The sequence below is a fragment of the Ursus maritimus genome, unplaced genomic scaffold (assembly GCF_017311325.1).
Source record: "Ursus maritimus isolate PB19 unplaced genomic scaffold, ASM1731132v1 scaffold_14, whole genome shotgun sequence".
NCBI lineage: Eukaryota > Metazoa > Chordata > Mammalia > Carnivora > Ursidae > Ursus > Ursus maritimus.
In genome coordinates this window covers 63,938,392-63,961,849 of record NW_024423786.1, presented here as the reverse complement: position 1 = coordinate 63,961,849, position 23,458 = coordinate 63,938,392, and the positions used below count along the sequence as shown (strand labels likewise).

Here is a 23,458-nt window from a genome sequence, read left to right as displayed (position 1 = left end):
GAGTGGTAAGAACACTGGCAGCATCTCTTGTTCTAAAGAGACAATCCTCGAAGACTCCCGGATGCAACCGGTCACCACAAAGACCAAGCCAGGATTAGAAGTTTGCAATTTTCAGTCCTACCACCCCATCCTCCAGAGGGGAGAGGAGCTGGAATGGAGTTAATGATTCATCATACCCACATGATGAAGTCTCCATAAAATCCCAACAGTAAGGAGTTCAAAGAGCTTTCGGCTTGGTGGACACACCCACAACAGAAGGGTGACGCACCCCAACTCCACAGAAGTTCTGGTGCTCAGGACCCTTCCGTACCTCTTCATCCTTTATCGTGTCTTAGAATAAACTAGTAAAGCTAAGTGCTACCCTGAGTTCTGTGAGCCACTCCAGCAAGTCATCGAACCCAAGGGGGTTGTTGGAACCTCTGCTCTATAGCCAAGTCGCCAGCACACATGACAACAGAGGCTTTGGCCAGCGGCTCAAGGAGGAAGTGGGGGACTCTTGTGGGACTGGGCCTGTACCTATGGGATCTGATGCTGCCCCTCACAGTGTCAGAACTGAGGCAAACTGCAGGACACCCAGCCGGTGCCGGAGGCTTGCTTGTTGTGGGACACCCCCACACACACACATCTGGCAGAGTGTTCTGTGGGAAGAGCAAAGGAGACTCACGGGGAAGAAACACACTGAACTGCGTTCTTCCCTTACACAGGTGGAAAATCTGAGGTTTTTTTATTTGCAAACAGTATCTCCTTGTGGTTTTAATTTCCATTTCCCTAATTACTAATGTTGTGAAGCACATTTCTCATGTACTTATTATCTACTCCTAAACCTCCTTTGTGAAATGCATTAAGTCTTTAACCTGTATTTTTTTAAAAGATTTTATTTATTTATTTGACAGAGATAGACAGCCAGCGAGAGAGGGAACACAAGCAGGGGGAGTGGGAGGGAGAGGAAGAAGCAGACTCCCAGCGGAGAAGCCCGATGTGGGGCTCGATCCCATAACGCCGGGATCACGCCCTGAGCCAAAGGCAGACGCCTAACAACTGCGCTACCCAGGCGCCCCTTTAACCTGTATTTTTAATTGGGTTGTTTTGTGTTATACTTCATTATACACATTAAAGGCTTTTGTAGATATATAAACTATGAATATTTTTCTCCCAGTTTATAGCTTGGCTACCGATTTTCTTAAGAAATTTCTGAAAAGCAGAAATTTGTAATTCTGGTAAAATCTAATTTATTGATTTGTAGTGGTTATATCTTTCTTTGTTCTGAAAAGAAATATTTGCCCAGGGTGCGTGGGTGGCTCAGTCGGTGAAGTGTCCACCTTCGGCTCAGGTTATGATCCCACGGTCCTGGGTCTGAGGCGGCTTTGGGCTCCCTGCTCAGTGGGGAGTCCGCTTCTCCCTCTGCCCCTCCCCTGGCTCGTGGGCACACGCGCGCTCTCTCCCTCTCTAATAAATAAATAAAATCTTTTTAAAAATTAAAACAAAAAGAAATACTTGCTTATGTCAGATCACAAATGTACCTGGATGTTTTCTTTTAGAAGCATTACAGAATTTCTGCTTTCAGGACTACGATCCATCTCAAACTAATTTTTGCATGTAATAAGAAATAGGAATCAAGATTTATTCTGTTCCACACCTTTTTCCAGGTGTTCTACCACCACGAAAATTCTATCCTTTCCCCCCCTGAACTGTACAGGCACCCTGGTCAAAAAACAACTATGTGTGTGTATCTATCGACTTTCTATTCTGTTCCACTGATGTATCTGTGTATCCTAATGTCTCCCCACAAAGCCAATAGTGTAGCTTTACAGTAAACCTTGCAATCAGGTGTAAGTCTTCCAGCTTAGTTTTTCTTTAACAAAATTGCTTTTGGCTATTCTAGGTCTTCTGCATGTCCACATAAATTTTAGAATCATTGTGTCAAATTATGTATATTTTTTTAAAGCTTGCTGGAATTTTTTTGGGATTTCAGTGAATCAGTAGATCCGTGTGGGAAGAACAGATATCCTAGTAATACTGTACCTTCCACGCCACAAGCAAGGCGTCCTGATCCCTATATAGGTCTTTAATTTCTCTCAGCAATGACGTAGAGCTTTCATTAGAGAAGCCTTATACAATTGTCGTTAAATTTATCTGCAAGTATTTTATAATTTTTCATGGTACTACATGAATTTTTTTCAATTTCATTTTTCCAAGTATATTTTTTAAATTGATTTTGGAACAATGATCACGTATCCTGTGACCTGCTAAAGTCACTCAATGATTCTAGTAATGTTCTCTAACCAGGATTTTCTGTATTTACAATCATATCATCTTAAAAAAAAAAAAAAAAAAGACTGTTTGCTTCTCTTTCGCATCTTTCTGTCTTTCCATTATTGTTCTTACTTTATTGCACTGGGTAGGGCCTCTGGTCTAGTACTGAATAGCATTGGTGAGTGCAGACATTCTTGTCTTGTTACCAATTTCATGGAGAAAGCATTAAGTCTTTCATCATTAAGTCTGATATTAGCTATAGATTTTTCATAGTTGTTCTTTAAAAGGCTGAAAAATTCCTCTTCTTTTCCTACTTTAATGAGAATTTCTACCACGAATGGATATTCAATGTTGTCAAATGATTTTTCTGCATCTACTGAAATGATTACATAATTTTTCTCCCTTATATTAATGCAGTGAATTATATTAATTTTCTAATGTAAAATTAAAATGAATCCCATTTTGTTGTGATGTATTGTCCCTTCTATATATTGATGGATTCCATTTGCGAATATTTTGTTGAGGATTTTCAAGTGTATGTTCATGAGGGATAGTAATCTGTAGTTTTCTTTTTTAAAACCTTATCTAATTTTGATATTAGGGTTATGCTGGGCTCATAAAATGAGTTAGAAAACATTCCCTACTCCTCTATTTCCTGAAAAATTTGTGGAAGCTTAATCTTATTTTTTTATTTTAATGTTGATAAAATTTATCAGGAAAACCATCTGGAGCCTCAAGTTTCCTTTGTGTGAAAATTTTTAATTGCAAATTCAATTTTTAAACAGATATAGGGATATGTGAGGTTTTCTATTTCTTCTTGGGTCAGGTTTGATACTTCTTTTTTTTTTTTTTTTTTTTTTTTTAAAGATTTATTTACTTGAGAGAGACAGCCAGCGAGAGAGGGAAAAAATGCAGGGGGAGTGGGAGAGGAAGCAGGCTCCAAGCAGAGGAGCCTGATGCAGGGCTCAATCCCAGAACTCCAGGATCACACCCTGAGCCAAAGGCAGACGCTTAACGACTGAGCCACCCAGGCGCCCCAGGTTTGATACTTCTATCTTTCAAGGAATCTGTCTCCATCATTCAGGTTACTGAATTTTTGGCATAAAATTATTTATATTTCCTTATTATCCTTTTATTGTAGTGATATCCCTTCTTTCATTCCTGACAGTGATAACTTGAGCTTCCTCTCTTTAATCAGTCCTGTTGGGGTGTTCATCACTTTTATTGACCTTTCCAAGAAATGACTTTCGAATTCATTCATTTTCTATTTCATTGCTCTCCACTCTTATCTTTATTATTTCCTTTCTTCTGCTTATTTTGGATTTCATTTGCTCATCTTTTCCTAACTGCTGGATGTTTTTGTTACTCTTTCCAGTGATTCTGTGCTTGTGCCTTGCCTAGACATATAAATATTTGGGAACAATATCATCACACTTTGTTTCTTTCTGATTCGTTCAGAATCTGTAATCATTCCCTCAAATGAGTTTAATTCATGCTCATTTCTTTTTCTTTATCCCTAAATTAAGAAACAAATATTTAGATGATTAGTTGTAAAAGAAGCATATAATGTTTGACATAATTCTTATTATGTCAAGAAGCTTAATTTTAAAAGCCTACTTAATGAAGAGATTTTCAGATAAATAGTCACCAGTCTCCCCTCCCTCCTCAAACACCAACGAAACAACAGAAAGGGATTTTTAAAATACCCAAACTCACAATGTAAAAGAGACTAAAAGAGACCACACCAGATGAGAAGTTGCAACACATTTTTGGAAGATCGAAAGTAAATGAACATTTAACAAGGCAGAAAAAAGGTATAACTAAAAATTACCTGCAAACAGAGGATACCAAAAAATGTAAGCTGATTTGTACTACAGAAACCCAGAAAAGTTCAAGAATGAGAAGCATCAGCTAGGGATGAGGGATGGGGTTAAATCCAAAGGCAATATTAAAATCTACAGACGGTGCAATTAGATCCCTGGATTCCTCCAACCAGGTGATGATCTCTCCTTTCCCTCAGCTGATAAACAAGTCTGTATATTCCAGAGAAACTACCAGAAGAAAATGTAGTAAGCTGGATTAAGCAAAAACCTACACGACAGAGATATACATAGCCTTCTTTGCTTAGATCTACTGTAGAATTTTAGCAGCCTGACATATATACCTTCTCTCAGCAACCCAGGTTAATCCCCTCCTGTCTTTGCCTCCCCTAGGAGGAAAAAGACAGAGAGAGAGAGAGAGAGAGAGATGCCCATGAGAAAAGAGAAGAAGACCTCCAGATCTGACATCTGCGAATCTTCCAAAGGAAACAATCAGACCTCTCTCCTTCATCTCACCATGAGTTCTACCAATCAAATCACAAAGTTTCTAGTCAACTTTTTGTGGCCTCATTGTGTGTGTGTGTGTGTGTGTGTGTGTGTATGGGAGAGAGAGAGAGAGAGAGAGAGAGAGACAAACAAGGATCAAAAAAGACAAGAACAAAGAAGTGAAAATACATAGAAAGTTGAAGGACAGAAATGGTTAAAAAAACTAGGGGCTCAAACTAAGAGGTCCAAAGCCTGAAGCAGGGTTCTAGTAGGAGAGCTCCTGGAAAAGAGAAAATGAAAAGAGTAAGAAAAGACTCAGTTGTGTACTCTAGAATGAAAGATAGTGATTTGAAAGAGACCACACCAAGAGCTCAGAAGAAGGAAAGAAGAGAGGAAGGAGAAGAGAAAAGAAAGGAAAATAAAACCAAAATAGAAAAGTGAGATTTCAGACATGGGGGAGAAAGTCCAACCCTATAGTCATCCACAAAGGAAAAAACAGGTCACATTCCAAAGTTCAGGAATCACAATGGCATTTAAGTTTTTAATAGTCACCCTGGAAGGTTGAAAACATCACAGCAAAGCCTTCAAAATTGTGAAGAACAATTTCTACCCCGGAATTCTAAGGCCAATAAAGTTATTAATCTATCAAGAGGGTTAAATAAAGGCATTTTCAGACCTGCAAAGACCCAAAAACCCTACTTACTAGGAAAGAAAACTTACCTCAGGAAGCTATTAGAAGATACAATCCCTCAAAATGGAGGGAAACTAAAAACCAATGAAAGAAAGACAGACAGGTATGAAACCCCAAGACAGGAAATCAAAATCAGGAGAGTAACACAGGCATTCACAAACCAACGGCAACAGCCACGAAGCAGGCCTAACATGCAACCACTCCAGATTACAGAAAGATTATGGCTGGATAGACAACTCTGAAAAAAAAAAAAAAAATGAATGATCACCTACTGTTTCATGAGAGAAGATTCACAGAGAACCATTAAATGGGGCAATCAGGGGCACCTGGGTGGCACAGCGGTTAAGCGTCTGCCTTCGGCTCAGGGCGTGATCCCGGCGTTCTGGGATCGAGCCCCACATCAGGCTCCTCCGCTATGAGCCTGCTTCTTCCTCTCCCACTCCCCCTGCTTGTGTTCCCTCTCTCGCTGGCTGTCTCTCTCTGTCAAATAAATAAATAAAATCTTTAAAAAATAAAAAAAATAAATGGGGCAATTATTAACTCTGAAGAAAACAAATCTGAACGAGGACAGTAATGTAATCTTACTGACTCAGTTGTAAACAATAATAAAAAAGAACACTCTGAAAAGATACTATGTCTCCTTTAAATAGTTTAATTCCTTATTAACAGAGAGGTTTCCAGAAATATGCCTACAATATAAAGGCGAAGGACTTCTATAACATTCTGTACTAAATCGGAACTCAAAGTCTTGCTGCCTGATCAGAAACAGTTGAAAGCTTATGAAAAACAAAGAAATCAGCTACTTCTTTAAAGAACAGAGCTTTGCAGCTCTATAGGTTAAAGAATCAGGGACACCTTTCAATGTCAGCCTAAGTCTCTGACTCAAGAACAAAGACACTTTAGGGGGCGCCTGGGTGGCACAGCGGTTAAGCGTCTGCCTTCAGCTCAGGGCGTGATCCCGGCGTTACGGGATCGAGCCCCACATCAGGCTCCTCCGCTATGAGCCTGCTTCTTCCTCTCCCACTCCCCCTGCTTGTGTTCCCTCTCTCGCTGGCTGTCTCTATCTCTGTCAAATAAATAAATAAAATCTTAAAAAAAAAAAAAAAGAACAAAGACACTTTAGAACACCAAAACTAAATTCATTTTTAGTAGACAAGCAACTCAACAGCATTTATTATTAATTTCTTTAAATATTCCAGAACATTCAATATCTCAGCTATAAACATCCAGCTTGATGAGAATTATACTAGTGAATCTCCATGGCAGTGGGGAGTGGGGCACACAGAGAATCAGTTCAACCACAGCTATTACCACTATGCTCTGTTGAGAATCTCGTCTCCCGTGAATCTCTAACTTAAGGAGACGTACCACAACCATCAGGTGCACCAAGGTAGGATGTGGGACTGAGGAAAAGATTAAGTACCTCTGAACTCTAAGAAGTATGATAATGCAAGCTCTGGAAGATGATCTCACTCAGCAGGATTATTCAGTAGAGTCCAAAGGTTAGAAATGCCCCAATGTCCATCAACATATGAACAGATAAACAAAATGCCATATATAAATTCAATACTACTCAGCCTTAAAAAGGAAATTGTGACACATACTATACACGGATAGTGTGAAGACGTTATGTTGAGTGAAATAAGCCAGACACAAAAGAACAAATATTGTATCATTCTACTTAGAGGAGGTGCCTAGAATGACCAGATTTAGAGACGAAGTAGAACCAAGGCCGGCAGGAAGAGGAAGGAGGAGTTAGTGTTTAACGAATATTCTTTCAGTTGGAGAAAATGAAAGCATCCTGGAGGAGGACGGTAACGGCGGCTGCACAATAATGTAAATATACTCAATGCCACTGAGCTGTATCCTTGGAAATGGTTAAGGTGGTAAATGTTGTGTTACGTATATTTAGAACAGAGAGTCAAAAAGAAAAAGGTTGCAGCAGTAAATCTAAACCAGGCCAAAGTTAAAAGATGCCATAGTATTTCAAACACTTGGTATTTTCCATTTTGGAGTACTAATCTGTACCTATGAATATTTCTACCATGACTGCCATTTTGTGAAAGTACTCTACCACAGAAGGGTAGAGATTCCAAATTACTATCACCGCATCAAAAAATCTCGGAGATGGGGGAAAAAACCTTTAAGCTCATGGAGACTCATGGTTTTCACACTTAAGAATTAACCAGAGGTGTCCTAAGGGGCTACTTTAGGGAACGAGGACAGTCAAGACTACAGCCCTCTCCCACCTCAGAAACACTTAGCCTATGAGGCTTGTCCATAACATTTTATTTGAAGAAAGTAGCACAAAACTGGCTTTCTCTTCCTCCCCTAATTCACCCTCTAAAATAACGAAAGTCATGGGGTGCCCGGGTGACTCGGTTGGTTAAATATCCAACTCTTGATTTCAGCTCAGGTCATGATCTCAGGGTTGTGAGATCAAGCCCAAAGTCAGGCTCTGCGCTGGGCATGGAGTCTGCTTAAAATTCTCTCTCTCCCTCTGCCCCTACCCTCCCGTTCCCTCCCTCTTTCAAAAAAAATAAATAAATAAAATAAAATAACGAAAGTCACTATCCTAATTCAACACCTGAATTGACATCGAAGTGCTAAGTGACACACTCAAGGTCACAGAGATGATGATGATGATGATGATGACGATGAGGAGGAGGAGGAGACAGAAACCAGGACTTCAAATTAACTAAAATGGTTAATTCAAAATAATAAAGTTTAAAAGATAAGGTATCCATAACTTAACTGGGAATAGTGGCTGGATAATTTGTAATTGTTGTTGAATGCTTTACAATAAAGTTCTACTGAGTAGAGTTACCATGAAATTAAGAACACCACTAGTTATTAACTGGGGACTTTAAAACTTCTTTAAAACTACTTCCTAGATGTTCGATAGCACAACTGAGCATTTTTGTGCTCAAATGTAATGAAGATAAATGAGATCCCAGAAATCTTCTTGGTCTCAACAAAGAGATACCTTTAAACTTAGAACATATGGTTTCAAAATGTTTAGCTCAAGTCCCAAAATGTATCTGTCCTCATCATTATTTAGTTCTCATGTCAGTATTTAAGCTAGTGCTTCTTCTTGTACAATTCTGATAGGTTGTGAAGATAAAAGGGCTGTTCTTTCAGGACAACAATTGTGTTTGGTGCCTTCTCAATGATTCGGCGCACTGAGAGCACTCACACATTACTCAGCATGATGAAAGCACAGACCTAACAGTGGAATATCTGACTTTTATTCATGTCAATTTCATATACAGAACAGACTGCAGCACAAGTCTGCCACATTTATAGCAATATCCCTGTGGTATCCCAGAGACCTGCAGCACCTGCTATAATCCAATCCTGACAGAAATTAAAAGGTAGCCACACATTTTTCCTTTGGCTTTTCCTTATACACACTTTGTTTTTATAGCTTAATCTTTCATTTAAAGAGCCAAAGGACAAAATATTAACATCTGCTACATCCAGGTAGTATCAAGAGTCTCCACTACAATACTTCCTTCTTTTCATGTGTGGGAAATACTTACAATTTTAACCAGTAATAATTAAGAACCTACATTTCTTGTTCACATTATCTCCTCACTCTCTAAGGACTCACAGGAAAAGAACAATGAAAAAAAAAAGAAAAAGAAACAAGGAAGAAACAGAGATTTCGGCAAATTTCTGAATGCCTGAAAGCAGACAAAAATGTGTAGACAAAGCAAAACTAATCAACTCCAAGAGAGGGGACTTCATAGTCTCAAAGACTTACCAGCCATCTGGAGTAGAGGACCTTGTTTAGATCCTGCTTCCAACCATAAAAGAAATTTTTTGATGAAGTAATCTACTTATATGATGATGTCAGAGTTATTTATTCTACTAGACATAATAATGATATTGTGACTATGTTTTTAAAAAGGAGTCCTTATCTTTTAGAAATGCATGTCAAGGGGCGCCTGGGTGGCGCAGTTGTTAAGCGTCTGCCTTCGGCTCAGGGCGTGATCCCAGCGTTCTGGGATCGAGTCCCACATCAGGCTCCTCCGCTGGGAGCCTGCTTCTTCCTCTCCCACTCCCCCTGCTTGTGTTCCCTCTCTCGCTGGCTGTCTCTCTCTGTCAAATAAATAAATAAAATCTTTAAAAAAAGGAAAGAAAGAAAGAAAGAAAGAAAGAAAGAAAGAAACAAAGAAAGAAAGAAAGAAAGAAAGAAAGAAAGAAAGAAAGAAAGAAAGAAAGAAAGAAATGCATGTCCAGATCATCATAAATGGAATAATGTCTGAGTTTGGTTAAAAGTAAGGAAGGTGGAGGAGCAGATAAAACCAATCCTGGCCACATTAACTACTGAAGCTTCTAAAGCTGACCGATAAATACATACAGATCCATCTATCACTCTCTATTTCTGGATATACTTGCAACTTACCATAATAAGCAATTAAAATAAAAACCAACCCAGTAATAGGGGTGCCTGGCTGGCTCTGTGGAGCATGCAACTCTTGATCTCGGGACTGTGAGTTGGAGTCCCACGTTCAGTGTAGAGATTACTTAAAAATAAAATCTTAAAAAAAAATTTCAGTGCTCAACATCACTCAGCATCAGGGAAATACAAATCAAAACCATAATGAGATACCACCTCACACCACTCAGAATAGCTAAAATTAACAAGTTAGGAAATGACAGATGTTGACGAGGATGCAGGGAAAGGGGAACCCTCCTACACTGTTGGTGGGAATGCAGCTGGTGCAGCCACTCTGGAAACAGTATGGAGGTTCCTCAAAAAGTTGAAACTAGAGCTACCCTACGACTCAGCAATTGCACTACTGGGTATTTACCCCAAAGATACAAATGTAGTGATCTGAAGGGGGCACCTGCACCCCAATGTTTGTGGCAGCAATGTCCACAATAGCCAAACTATGGAAAGAGCCTAGATGTCCATCGACAGATGAATGGATAAGAAGATGTGATAGACAGAGAGACAGATAGATAGATATATATATATGTATATATGTATATATATACATATATATATATATAATGGAATATTATGCAGCCATCAAAAAAATGAAATCTTGCCATTTGCAACGACGTGGATGGAACTAGAGGGTATTATGCTGAGCGAAATAAGTCAATCAGAGAAAGCAATTATCATATGATCTCACTAATATCTGGAATTTGAGAAACAGGGCAGAGGATCATAGGGGAAGAGAGGAAAAAATGAAACAAGACAAAAGCAGAGAGGGAGACAAACCATAAGAGACCCTTACTCTCAGGAAACAAACTGAGGGTTGCTGGAGTGGAAGGGGGTAGGAGGGATAGGGTGGCTGGGTGATGGGCATTGGGGAGGGTATGTGCTATGGTGAGCGCTGTGAATTGTGTAAGACTGATGAATCACAGACCTGTACCCCTGAAACAAATAACACATTATATGTTAATAAAAATATATAAATGAACAAATAAAAAAATCTTAAATAAAAATTTTCATCTTCATTAAAATTTGAATCCTGCCCATCACTTTAAAAAAAGGGTGGGGGGAGGAGAGAGAGAATTCTCTGGGGAAAAAAAAGAAAAAAGAAACAGTAATAGAGAAAAGTCCATGCATAACACATGGTAGGAGGGGAACACGCAGCAGAGATGAGAAATAAACAATGATCCCAACAGAACTGCAGAGAAGATGCAAAGTTGAAGATATGAACACCTAGAAGCAGAAGAGTTCATTAAAATTCTTTCTGTAAGAAAGGTCTAGTCAGTTCCTCCTTTTCTCTCTGCCTTCCCCCCCTGGAAAGACAGCATATCTTTAAGGAAAATAAACATATTACCTGGAGAGAACGAGGCCTCATAGGGTGAATGTTGGCCCTACTTGTTCTGGCATCTGAATATTCCTGGTCTAAGAGCCAGCTCTCAAACTATTCACAGAAAAGTAGTCAAGTCCACCAGTTCACCATCTATACCAGAGCTACCAATCAGCCTTCTAATGTCCTCATCCTCAACTACCAGCGGACAACCAAGAATTACAAGACACATGGAAAAAAAACTAACACAAAGAAGAAAGACAAAGATTAAAGAAAAACTGACCCTTGAAGAAATGAATTGCCTAGTGGATAGAGAAAGAACTTCAAAATTCCAGATTTTACACCCATAAATTAAGAATAAGATACTAAGAAGAAGCCACAAGCAATTCCTAGAAGTTAAAATCAATTGCCAAAATAGAATATTTCACAGAAGGATCAGAAAATAAATAAAGGGGTGGCTCAGTCAGTTAAGCATCCAACTTTTAACTTTGGTTCAGGTCACAGTCTTAAGGTCGTGATATAGAGCCTGACATCAGACTCTGCACTGGGGGTGCAGCCTGCTTAAGATTCTCTCTCTCCATCTCTTTCTGCCCCTCCCCGCCCCCCCTCCCAAACCCGGTCACCTGCATTATCTCTTTTTCTAAAAATCAAGAAAAGAAAAGAAGGGACTCCTGGGTGGCACAGCGGTTAAGCGTCTGCCTTCAGCTCAGGGCGTGATCCTGGCGTTATGGGATCGAGCCCCACATCAGGCTCCTTCACTGTGAGCCTGCTTCTTCCTCTCCCACTCCCCCTGCTTGTGTACCCTCTCTCGCTGGCTGTCTCTATCTCTGTCAAATAAATAAATAAATAAATAAATAAATAAATAAATAAATAAATAAATAAAATCTTTTAAAAAAAAAAGAAAGAAAAGAAAAGAAAGAGGGATAGGGAGGAGGGAGGGATGGAGAGAGGGAGGAGTAGGGAGGAGGGAGGGAGGGAAATCTAGGATATAGAGAAAGAAAACAAAAAGATAAAAAGTATGAAAAAAAAGTCACAGACCCAGGAAATTGAGAAAGTCCACAAACAACAGGAGACTAGGAAAAATATGAAGGAATCAATCAAAAGAAAAGCAAAAATTTTCTCAGAAAGAGATATATGAATCTCGAAACTAAAATGATTCTTCTAGTATACAGAGAGATGATCCAGACCTAGAAGTATCTTCATATAACTACAGAACACCAAGCATCAAGAAAAAATGCTGAAAGTTTCCAGTGATAGAAATAGGTAATCTGTAAGTACCATCTCTGCTATAATTAAACAGATCTACACATAGTCCCCAAAACTTATCTTCGACTTCCACTCACCACAATGCCATTCTCCCTTCTCTATGTGTCTTTCAAAATCCAATTCAAATCTTGTTCTGCTGTGAAGTGTTTCACCAAGCTGTTTATCCTAAAGTGATCTTACCCCCTCCTGCACCATTCATTTGACATTCAATCTGTATTACCTTATGCCTACCCAAATTGCTCTACCCAAATGTTACTTCTTAGAGTTTTGTTTAAACTGCTGGTTCTCAGAATATAAGGACGGTCTTAAAATTTTAAATCTTCTACAGAATCTGCACCCAGGAGACATCGAATGTCAGATGGATGTGAAAGGAGTTCCCGGGGCATATCTTAACGTCATTAGTTGCTTACATTTCATCTTATCTTTTCCTAAATTCATGAACAAGTTTTCTATTTATATCTGTAACCAAAATCCATGGACATTTTAGAAGGAGGAAATATGTGTAAATGACACAGAGGTATCTTTTTCAAACCCTCACATACTGCAAGTTATATTTTCTACTTGCAAACTACCTACCCCAAACAGTGACTGACGGTGGTTTTTTGTGCCTGACAGTACAACTAAAGGAAGAACACAAAAGGATCCCTTACAGAAGGGGGTAGGGAGGTAGAGGAGATATGCTGCCCTAAGTAGTGAAACAACCTTCTTTGACCAGTATCAATGCTAGTAGTTACCTGTTCCTGATCGAGGTAATAACAGACCAGTGCAATAACAAAATTCAAACGAGATCTGGGTCTAAAATTTTTACATACCAGAATCAAACTCTAAAGATTCTATCATAAAGTAAAAATGCTTATTACCGTGTCCTCTCAAACTTTCAACATGTGCTTGAAAGAGACAAAAGATAAGAAACTTAGCTGGTTATAGGAATATTATGAAGGGGTAGGTTTAAAAAAAAAAAAAAACTGATTGACTCAAATTTTGGAAGAAAGCGTTTGTTCACCCAGTTTACTGTTTGGAAAAAAAAAATCTGTCCATGAATTCCTTAATACATGAAACTCATCTCAAAGGAAGAGAGTATAAGTACGTAAATGTTTTTGCAATTCTAAATGTAAGTAAGGTTGTCTTTGTGTCCAAGGGGGCTTAAAAAAAAAAAAAAAGAAAGAAAGAGAAAAGAAAGAGCTGTTAATTCTGGCAATAACTACATACCTTTTCTTTCTTAGACTTCAAATACGTGGTTCAGCTAGCAACCAAGGTAATAGAAATGGACCATGTTCAAGAATTAGTTTTGTACTGGCTTTCACTAGAAATTCTAGGAAATGAGGAAGGAGGTTCTTTTAAGAATGTTTCCTTGCTGCCAGAGCTCTGACTAATTAAGAGGTACTAAGAGTTTCCTTCCTCAATATAGCCCCCACTCAATGTTTCAGAGGAGGTAAAAAGGCTAGGACTCTAAGCTGAGCTCCAACAAGAAATCTCATTATGAACACCAGTCTAATAAAATTAGCAGACACCAGTCCCAGGCAAATGAACTGTTACTCCAGTTTTCATTTGTTTTAAAGTTACAGGTGAAAGACTAAACGCATATACACACACATCCACAGTGCTCCCTTCTACACACTGATGTTCTAAAAATCACAATATAATTTCGGCTCTCCTGCTCCAGGACATTCTACCTTCTACCAATTTGTTACTGTTTGCAAATACAATGCAGACATCAAAAGGAAAGAAACAGCAATAAATGTGCCTTTTGGGGGAAGCATGAATATATTTGTAATCCAATAAGGCTTGAATAAAAATTGTTGAAGAATTATTAAAAATTACAAGATAATATATTCTGACTACTTTTTTAACCATACCTTCCATCATTTGCTTTATTGTTCTTGATACTGGAACTAGGTAAAAATTATTTCTATGAGTATAAAAGCAAACCCACTGGCTTTGACCCTTCATGCTCATGACAGGTCTAGTTGGGGGGAGGAGGGAGGCATCATTATTTAATATATTACTTCAGATTCAAAGGTGTCTATAAATATTATTCTGAAGGTATTATTTTAAATTAACAGATGTTTCTAATACTTTAAGTGACCTTCAGTGAGATGCTAAAATATCAGTTTTGTATTTTAATAAAAATATTTAGGGGAAAAAATATAAATATATATACTGAGGGAAAAAGTTTTAAAAGTAATCACTGACACCTATACACAGACACGTACATATTCTTTCAATTTACCGTGACATGAAAATCTTACAGGAATGTCATTTATCCAGAACGGGACTCTACTTTATCATCTGGTAAATGGGGATGATTTGTGCAGATCTACAGGGGAGAGTTACGCTTCCTAAATACCACTTACGATTTAACTGGAGATCCAGAAGATAAGGTCTCAACAATATTCTGAGAGTTCAGCAAGAGAAAAACTGAAAAGATATCAATATATCTGGATCTTCAGCTCTTCTCCCTTTCAAGTAAACTTTAACAAGGAAAATTGTGTCCACCTACTTCAGACTACAGAATCAACAGCTTTCTATTTAAGTTCAAATAGTAGTATTTCAAATGGCCTGTAAGATAACGGAAATACCAACACCTCGACTTGGAAAAATTCACAAAATACAGTAAGTTTGAGACCTGTGCTTGAGTTGAGCCTTTTAGTTGTTACCAGGAATACTCACATGTGTGGGTTTTGCACTCCTGTAGGGTTGGGGTTCAGAGTAAACCTTGCTGTAGATTTGAAGGGTGGATTTGCAAAATTCAACTTCAGTGCTTTGCGTTTACCTAAGAAATAACAAATAAACAGTAAAAGTTTCAAGTACTATAAAACAGATACTACTCTGAGGGCATAAGAAATTTATACCAAAAAAGCAGAAAAATTCGTTTTAACATACAGTTAATATCATATTTTGAAAGGCAACAAAGAATTTCTCAGCATTAAGAAAATAGTTAATAGTTAATAGCATCATAGTTATGCTCCAATACAATAGAAAACAACACTTCAAGTTTATATTGTTCAGAGGCTAAAACTTTTGCAAATGAAAATACCGCTATAAAAATCATTTACCTCAACAGATATACTGAAAAATACTAAAATATTACCACCTTTCCAGGGTAACACTTCAAAACCTTCATGTAATAAAATGATTTTCGCTCAAACATGAGGGAACATGAACAACTGAGTGAAGAAGCCGAAGCAGTCTACAACCATAATGAGCTAAAAAGAACATCATGGCACTTGTCAACTTCAAGTTGGTCACGTGGGTATTTCAAATAATTTTTATTTATTTGAAGCAATTATTTGGAGCAACTTCTTTGGGGTAGGGAGGTAACAGTGTTTTATATTACACAAACAAAATATGTCTGGTAGAGAAAAGCTGGAAAATTCAGAAAAGATAAAGAAAACAAAAATATATAAAATAGTATATATGCATCTACAGAATATATGGGTTTTTCAAAATATATGTATATTACATACATTTCTAAGTCCAATTACCCCAAAATAATCAGTCTCCTAGAAACTATTTTCTATACATAGATACACTTTTTTCCCTCTACAATTAAAATCAGACCACAGTACGTTTTGTAACATGCTTTACTCACTGACCATGTTTCTTTCTAGGACAATAAATCTTACGAAATCATTTCCTTGGGATTGTACTGTATGGAGACTCAGCAACATAGCTGGGTTTGTAAGCATTTGTAGAACACCTTAGTTTCACACAGATATTAAGGATGCTTTCCCAGTATGCACTCTTCACAGTTACTACACCTATATCCACCTTCTCAAACAGCTAGCTCCTCTGCAATCCAAACACTTTCCCACCCCAGTGGATTTGGAAGATGTATGAACGGGCTCATTCTGCTCGGCCCGGTGCTTTCAATGTGATCTGCACGCTTCAGCTGGACGGGACCACAGACAAGAGCATGGCTGTGGCTCCTGGATCAGCTCTCAGGGATGGGCCTGTCTACAGGATAACGTGAATTCCCAAGAAGACCAGACACATCATTTTTAGAAGTAAGCATACTACAACATGAATTTCCCGAGTAACTTGCCCATTCAGGTACCAAACATTTATTTTAAATTAAGTTTTATTTGACAACAAGTAGAGGAAGGGCATTCAACTTATACATGCAAAAGGTACTCTTTTTGCAGCAAATGTGGCTGTATTAAAAAGCAAACTCCGTATATTACCAAAAAAAAAAAAACCCTTAAAAAAATGTAAATGAAAGCTGGGGAAAATCCTTCCAATACAAAATGAGAAACTCTAAATATATACAGGCATCACACAAGTCAAGAAAAATAGAAAAATTGGCAAGGGTGTGAATACTAAAGCAAAACTGAGAAAAAATTATGAAAGGCACTCACTAACACCAAAAACAGTTAAAAGTTTTGTTCATACAAGGGGCACCTGGTCTGTTAATCTGTTAAGCGGCCAACTCTTGATTTCTGCTCAGGTCATGATCTCAGGGTCCTGGGATGCAGCCCTGCATCAGTGGGGGGTCTGCTTGGATTCTCTCTCCCTCCCTGTCTGCCCCTTCCCACCCCCAGCCCCCGTGCGCGCGCGCGCGCGCTCTCTCTCTCTCTCTCTCTCTAATAAATAAATAAATAAAATCTTAAAGAAAAGTTTTGTTCATGCGAAATCGGCAAAGCTTAGGTCTCATTTTATACATACACCGATTTTTTTCAATGATAATGTGTTAATCAGTGTGACCAGGTAGAAGAATCCCTAGTACAATACATTGCTGGTAAAAAAGTAAATTGATGTAAGTTTTTCTGATGAAAGGCTCAGCAACATACAAGAAAAAACTTTTCATGAAAATGCTCTTTAACTTCTTAGAAATTTGTCTTCAGGAAATATTTAAAGGCAGAGGACTGTCCCCAGGCCTTGCAACCTAACAGAATTTGCCCTGCTGGATTTGGAAACTGCTTGGGACCTCTGCCTCCTTTCTTCCTTCAGTGTTCTCCCGTTCTGAATGACTATCTCTAGAACCAGTTTCCAAAGCCTGGCCCACCCCTGTGTTTTGGAAGCAAGTGAGCTGTCTTGTTTCCAGGTCTGCAGAGGGGAGGAATTCTGTGTCACCATGGATCATACTCCGTCTCGCCATATGTGATTTGGATGATTCTGATGAGAAGCCTGGGGAACTGATGGTGTCTAAATCAGATCTGGGTTCGAGCTGACACTGTAGTGAGTTGACGTTCTAGAGGATGCTGGAGCAGGGTAAATGTACTTTGTACACAAGACAGATGTGTACTGTAAGTGAGATGTAAGTGAAAACGGTGGCCTGCAAAGATACCAGGTCCTAACCAATCCCTGGAACCTATGAATGTTACTTTACAGGGCAAGGTTTCTGGAGATAAAATTAAGGTAAGGACTTTGTAATCATAAATCTGAATGAGCTTAATGCCCACAAACTCCCCAAACCAAAAGCTGAACACCACCTGTCATGTGGTGTGTCTGAAACCACCACAATCTCTATACGGTGAAAAACTGGAAACATACTAGGATCAAAGGCAGGACAATAACAGAACAAAGAATCATGGTGAAAACCATCCAGAGAAAAACACCAAAACTGGCTCTTCCTTCAAAAACTCAATTTGAGGGGACAGTTGCTAACCTCTGCAGGCAGATAAAATCTATTCTGACAATTAAAACTCACTAAAATGCTTTCCTTGAAAATAAATATTTATATAAACACACACACGCGCGCACACACAGATTCTTTCCCGGCACTGCATTCACACTTAAACAAAAACAAACCAGGACCTTTATAAGGGCATTTCCTGCATAAATGGACAAGCGCACAAACGCAACACAATGTGGCTTACATAAGTTAGATGTGGACACACCCCACGCTTTAAAAACATCTGCAACTATCTTGAGAACTGTCCAAGCTTATATTCTGATCGTCCACCAACAAAATACACTAAATAATTCTATAAAAGTTCACAGCCTCAGTAGAGCTGAGTCAGAGTCTGCAATTGGAGCCAGGGGGTGTAGGGTAAGGTCAAGTTATGTGGGCTCTGCCAGCAGGGCTCCCCACTCTCCAAAGGATGATCATTTTGAGATGAGCTCACAAGGCAGTCTTGAGGAGGAGAAGGAAGGCCGCAGTCAGTCAAGGTGAGATTCAGGGAGAGGCAGAGACAGCTTCTACGACACTTTAGCAAGGCTACCTCTGGCTATTTGTAGACATGAGCATTTTTTTCCCTCCCCACTCCCACCAGCATTTCTTCTCCCATTCACTTTCTCCAAGAAGAACCTTTATTAGGATTCGTGCTTCTCACCTTTACTTCTCTTTCTCAAGGGCCCCCAAAACCTAAACCCTAAAGGCAACTAATTCATCACTACACGCACACTTATTCTTAAAGACAAAACTGCAAGCAAATATGACATTAGAGCAACGTGGATTTTTTTTTCAAAGGCCTGCAACAACTTCCATGGGGAATAAAGGGCATAAGGAAGGAAGTGATACTACAAACGGCCTGTGGATGTTTAGAAGCTAACAGAGTGCTCACTTCTGCAGCACATACGCTAAAATTTAGAAGCTAACAGAGATTAAAATATTTGTACAACAAATGCTGATCAAGAAAGATTATAAATTTGTGATTATAATTCCCCTGTGGTGAGACTGTCACCAAATAATCAATTCCCAACTAGTCAACAGAGATAAACAGAGCCTCCCCTTTAACTACAGCAGGATAGAAACCAGGCATGATCAAACATCTTAAATTATTCATATGGAAGGAGTTTCCTGTGAGGGAAGAGTGTCTTTGTATACTTAACAACTAAGTTCAGTGCCTGATACATAAAATGCTTTCAGATGTGTATTAGATTGGTCTAACAATAAATTTCACATGGATAGCCCCAGACAACTCAGATGTGGGGCAAATTAGCTAGAATAAGTTTCTGCTGTTTATAACCCAGAACCCTGATTCTTAAGGACAACAGTATCTGTCCTCATCCCATCATACTCCCAAGGCACTGCTGTATCCCTTAGGGGGCTACTGCCCAACTTCCTCATGCTGTGGCTCACACAGAATACGAGGACACCTGTTCAACACACTGGCAGCGTCGCAGTCGGTTCAGTGGCTGAGCAAAGTGGTTCAGCAGCCTCGTGCCCCGCTCAGCCGCTCCAAGGACCGGGGATCCACCTCTCTGCACCACCCTGGAAGTTCTGGTTTCAAAGCTCTGTCTTAAGAAAACATCCAGAAATTTTAAACAACCTTTCCTACATCATCCATATCCAACCTCTTCCTCAGACTTCTCATGAGAGAGGCAGTTCCAAGGATGGGATCTTTAAGAAGATTCCAAACCATGATTCTGAAGAACAAGGATTTGTCCAAGCATATCCATACTCACTAAGGCCTGGCAATGTGTTTTGCTCTTATTCTGACCAGAGAGCAACCCACAGACACACAGAATAGTGAAGGTGGAGGAAAGACATCTTTCAACTTTATTTAGCCTTAAGCAAGAGGACACAGAGCCCTGAATATTCTCCCTCCACTAACTTCTCAAGCAATACAAATCTTTAACATCACTTTCCACAATCAGCTAAGCCAACCCAGTAGTTGAGTTCAACCTTGGTCAAAAATTCCATCTAAAGGCAGCTGAGAGTCTACCAACCAATCAACTATGGACAATGACCACTCTCTGCAATCTAGGTTACCAAAAACATCTCTCCCCAACCTTCCACAAATGAGGAAAAAGGAGCATTTCCTAAGCACTCTCTCTGGTTTCCAAAACATCAAAACCAGCCTGTCCTCAGAGAGATACTATGTTCACACGCGGTCCACCTTGTCACCCTCTCCCATCCTCCTCAAGCCTGTTCCCATCATCACATTGTGAGTAATTTTCTGTTCTAAATGTTTATCTTGATTTATCTTTGAATTCTACAAATCACCCGTAATAGGCAGCTACAACAAAATAGCAGTTCAACAAATATTTATTGAATTAGAATTATTCGATTTTTTTTTTTTACCAACATTGCACTACCCTCTCATACAACCTAGTGGGCTTATTTCCTTTTATATCATAGGAAAGCAAGATTCTGCTATCCTTACAGTCAGAATCAGAGAACCAGAATCTTCCCACCCAAGCTGAAAGAATGGAGACCATCTCTAAAATATCGTAGTCAAGCTACATATCTTCAACACCAGTGGCTTCACCAAATCTGAAAAAGCAACAGTAAAATTTCTTATTGTCGAGGCAATAAAGATGACAGAAGGATGTGCAATAGATGCGTGTAGAAGGTGGTCTTTTTGATATAATGTTAATGGATCACCATGCATTATGTGGTAGACTATTACCAAAACAGCCACCAATGAATCACCTCTTTACAATGTGACTTTGCTGCTCCTCCCATCACGATGTGGAGTCTATTTCCCTACTTGTTGAATGAGGCTGGCCTTCAAGGACTCGCTGTGACCCCAAGAATATAGCAGAAAGGATATTATAGCACTTCCAGAGCTAAGCCTTCCACATTCGCCCTCTTGGAAAGTGACCAAGTCTAAAGGTGAAGCAGCTCAGTCTAGCTTCCTTGATGATGAAACTCCACATGTAGCAAGAGGTCCAGAGGTCCCAGCCATCCCCACCTGAGCTTAGTCTCCACCAACAGACCTACTAGCTAAATGCAGACACGTGACAGAGCTCAGGCAAGACCAGCACAACCACCACCCAACGAACAAACAGAATCATAAAAATTAAACAGCTGCTCTTTAAAGCCACTACTCAGAGGCCAAAGGAGGAATCATCAAAAGGCAGTAAGAATCAGTCCCTCTTGAGGAAGCCCCACTGCCACTACAAGGGATTTCCTAGAACCTAGCATAGGGAAAAGTGAGAACTGGCCCTACAATGTACAAGTCACTCAGAGAATACCTCCAGAAACGTGAGTGACTGACCTCCCAGGAACCGGAGCATCCCACCAGGGGTGGAGGGGAAAAGACTGCCTGAAATTCTCATTTCTCCCTTGGCTCTAACTCTTAGTACCTCGTTTTCAAAACAGAGTATCCAAAGTCACTTGTTAAATTATCTGCAATCACTGGTTATAAAATGAGGAACACACAATTTCAGCTGGGCAACTTTATATTCAAACAATCTCAGAAATGAGGAATTACGTGGTAGACAAGAAGTTACCCTCATTCCCTTTTCTACCACAATTCCTCCAGCGGTGAGTGCCCTAACTTATTTGATAAGCTCAAGAGAACAAGACAGGGAGGATGTGAGACTCGGAATCAGAAGAAATGGACGACTTTGTCCGTTCCATCCTAGACTGCATCTCAGGCAATCCAAGTATTAAATGGGTCACTGAGAGCTTATACTGTATCGTCCCTCTCCTCCTCCAGCCTTTGATACATAAGAGTGAAGAAGTTCCAAAAATTTATAAAAATCTCACTTAGAACTCTGAACTCCCAACAATAAAAGAAAACAATGTCACTCATCCATATAGCTAAGCAGTTTGGAAACTGGGTTGTTCTCAGTTTAAGAAACAAACAAAAAAGCATATATATATAAATACACACACACACACACACACACACACACACACACACTCTCTCTCCCTCTCTCTCTCTCTCTCCAACAGGCCCTTTTAGCACACAGTTCAACACTTTGTGTGTGAGATTGGACTTGGGGGAAGTCCAATGTAATAACTGACATAGCCACAGGTGCAGAAAGATCACAGTTATACACAAGCTGTTGTGCCAGGTAGTACAGACAAAAAGACAGATAAGGCAGCTGACCTATCCACAAAGACTGTTTTGTTTGGTATCCTAGCAAAATTAAAAAGGAACGTGGTAGGAGGAGACTAAATGGTAGGAATAGGGAAGAAAATTACTTCTGCTAGACACAAAATGATGATCACTGAAACACTGATAAAGATAAAACAGGGGTGTTTCTGTGGTCAAGTGCCTGCCGCATCTGTAAAACCAAGATTAAAACAGTCCCTTACTTACCTGCTGTGTGATACTGTGCTGGGGAGTCACACACCTTAAAAATGCAATGGCTGGTAAATAGTAACTATGAAAAAATGGTAACTACTCTGATATTAGCTATAAGTATTAAAACCTAATTGAAAAGTTAATTATTAAATTCTCTTAAAAGAGAAAAACTGGAAAGAATGTGTCTGGTATCTTTTAAACCAACCAAATATATGAGCAACAGAGAAAGAAATTCAGCTTGCTTTGTAGGTTCCTTGTAACTCCTGTGCCAATAAAAATCCCTGTTCCTACCCAAAGCCAGCATCCCAATGGTGTTCATTAGGAAAGCCAATATGGAAAGGTAAAGCCAGGCTAGCTGGTCCCGAAACTCAGCTCTGCCTCTTAGTAGCTATATACTCTTGGGCAAGTGACTTCACCTCTTTGCCACAGTCCCTATTCCTGCCACCTGGGACTAATATTCCCGTCCTCTGAGCAGGGCTGGCTGGAGCAAAGGTGTTACTGTGGATGACACAGTCAACCATCACTCATCTGTCCCCAGCTTGTACTATCAGTTGCGTCTGGGTTGATGGTAGCAAGGTCCTGAACCAGGGTGGGAGGTCACGGACACGAGTGCTTTCTAAACGTTGAACATTTTCCTCACCTGCCAAGCTTGGGCCTCAGAGGCTCCGCTGCCAAAGAAAGAACAGAAATGATTCACTCTCAACCTTGCCCACCCCTGGCAATGAGTCATACGGCTCTTCTTGGGTAGAAAGATTTTTGCAACCTGGAATATCAAGGACTCTGTCATTCCTCTATCAGTGCCTGAAGGGGCCCTGCTCTGACACAAAGGCATAACCATTTCTAGCAAATTCTGTGGAGTCCAGGCAAAGGCAAAAGCAGCATTTACTTGGAGACCTTGTTTGGTTAACAAAAGTTCTCAGGGAGAGTGTGAAGGCTGAAAAGCCCCCAACTTGCTCCCAAAGGTGATCATCCAAAATGGAAAAAAAAAAAATTTTTTTAACTCATCTTCCACCATAGTAAAATGGCGAGTTTACCAAATTTCATGGAATGAAGCACACAGTATGCCCTAACATCCTTCCTAACCTAACATCAGAAACTCATACTGCCTCTTCATTCTCTGATTCCACTAACCATCAACTCTGACATTGACTATATGCCCCTTTATGGTCACCAGTAATTTTGCCTCAATTATGCACAATGTCACTATTATGAGTTTCTACAGGTAGCCACACCTTTGAG

The 23,458-nt window shown here is 39.5% G+C and overlaps 1 protein-coding gene across 1 annotated transcript in view; it reads right to left on the bottom strand.

Annotated features, from left to right (window-relative positions):
* The window catches only part of MAP2K4 (mitogen-activated protein kinase kinase 4), a 133,413-nt gene that overhangs the window by 84,782 nt on the left and 25,173 nt on the right, over window positions 1-23,458 (bottom strand). The window contains exon 2 of the mRNA XM_040630050.1: window positions 14,964-15,066. Within this exon, the coding sequence (XP_040485984.1) occupies window positions 14,964-15,066 (103 nt within the window). The remainder of the gene's footprint in view (window positions 1-14,963; window positions 15,067-23,458) is intronic.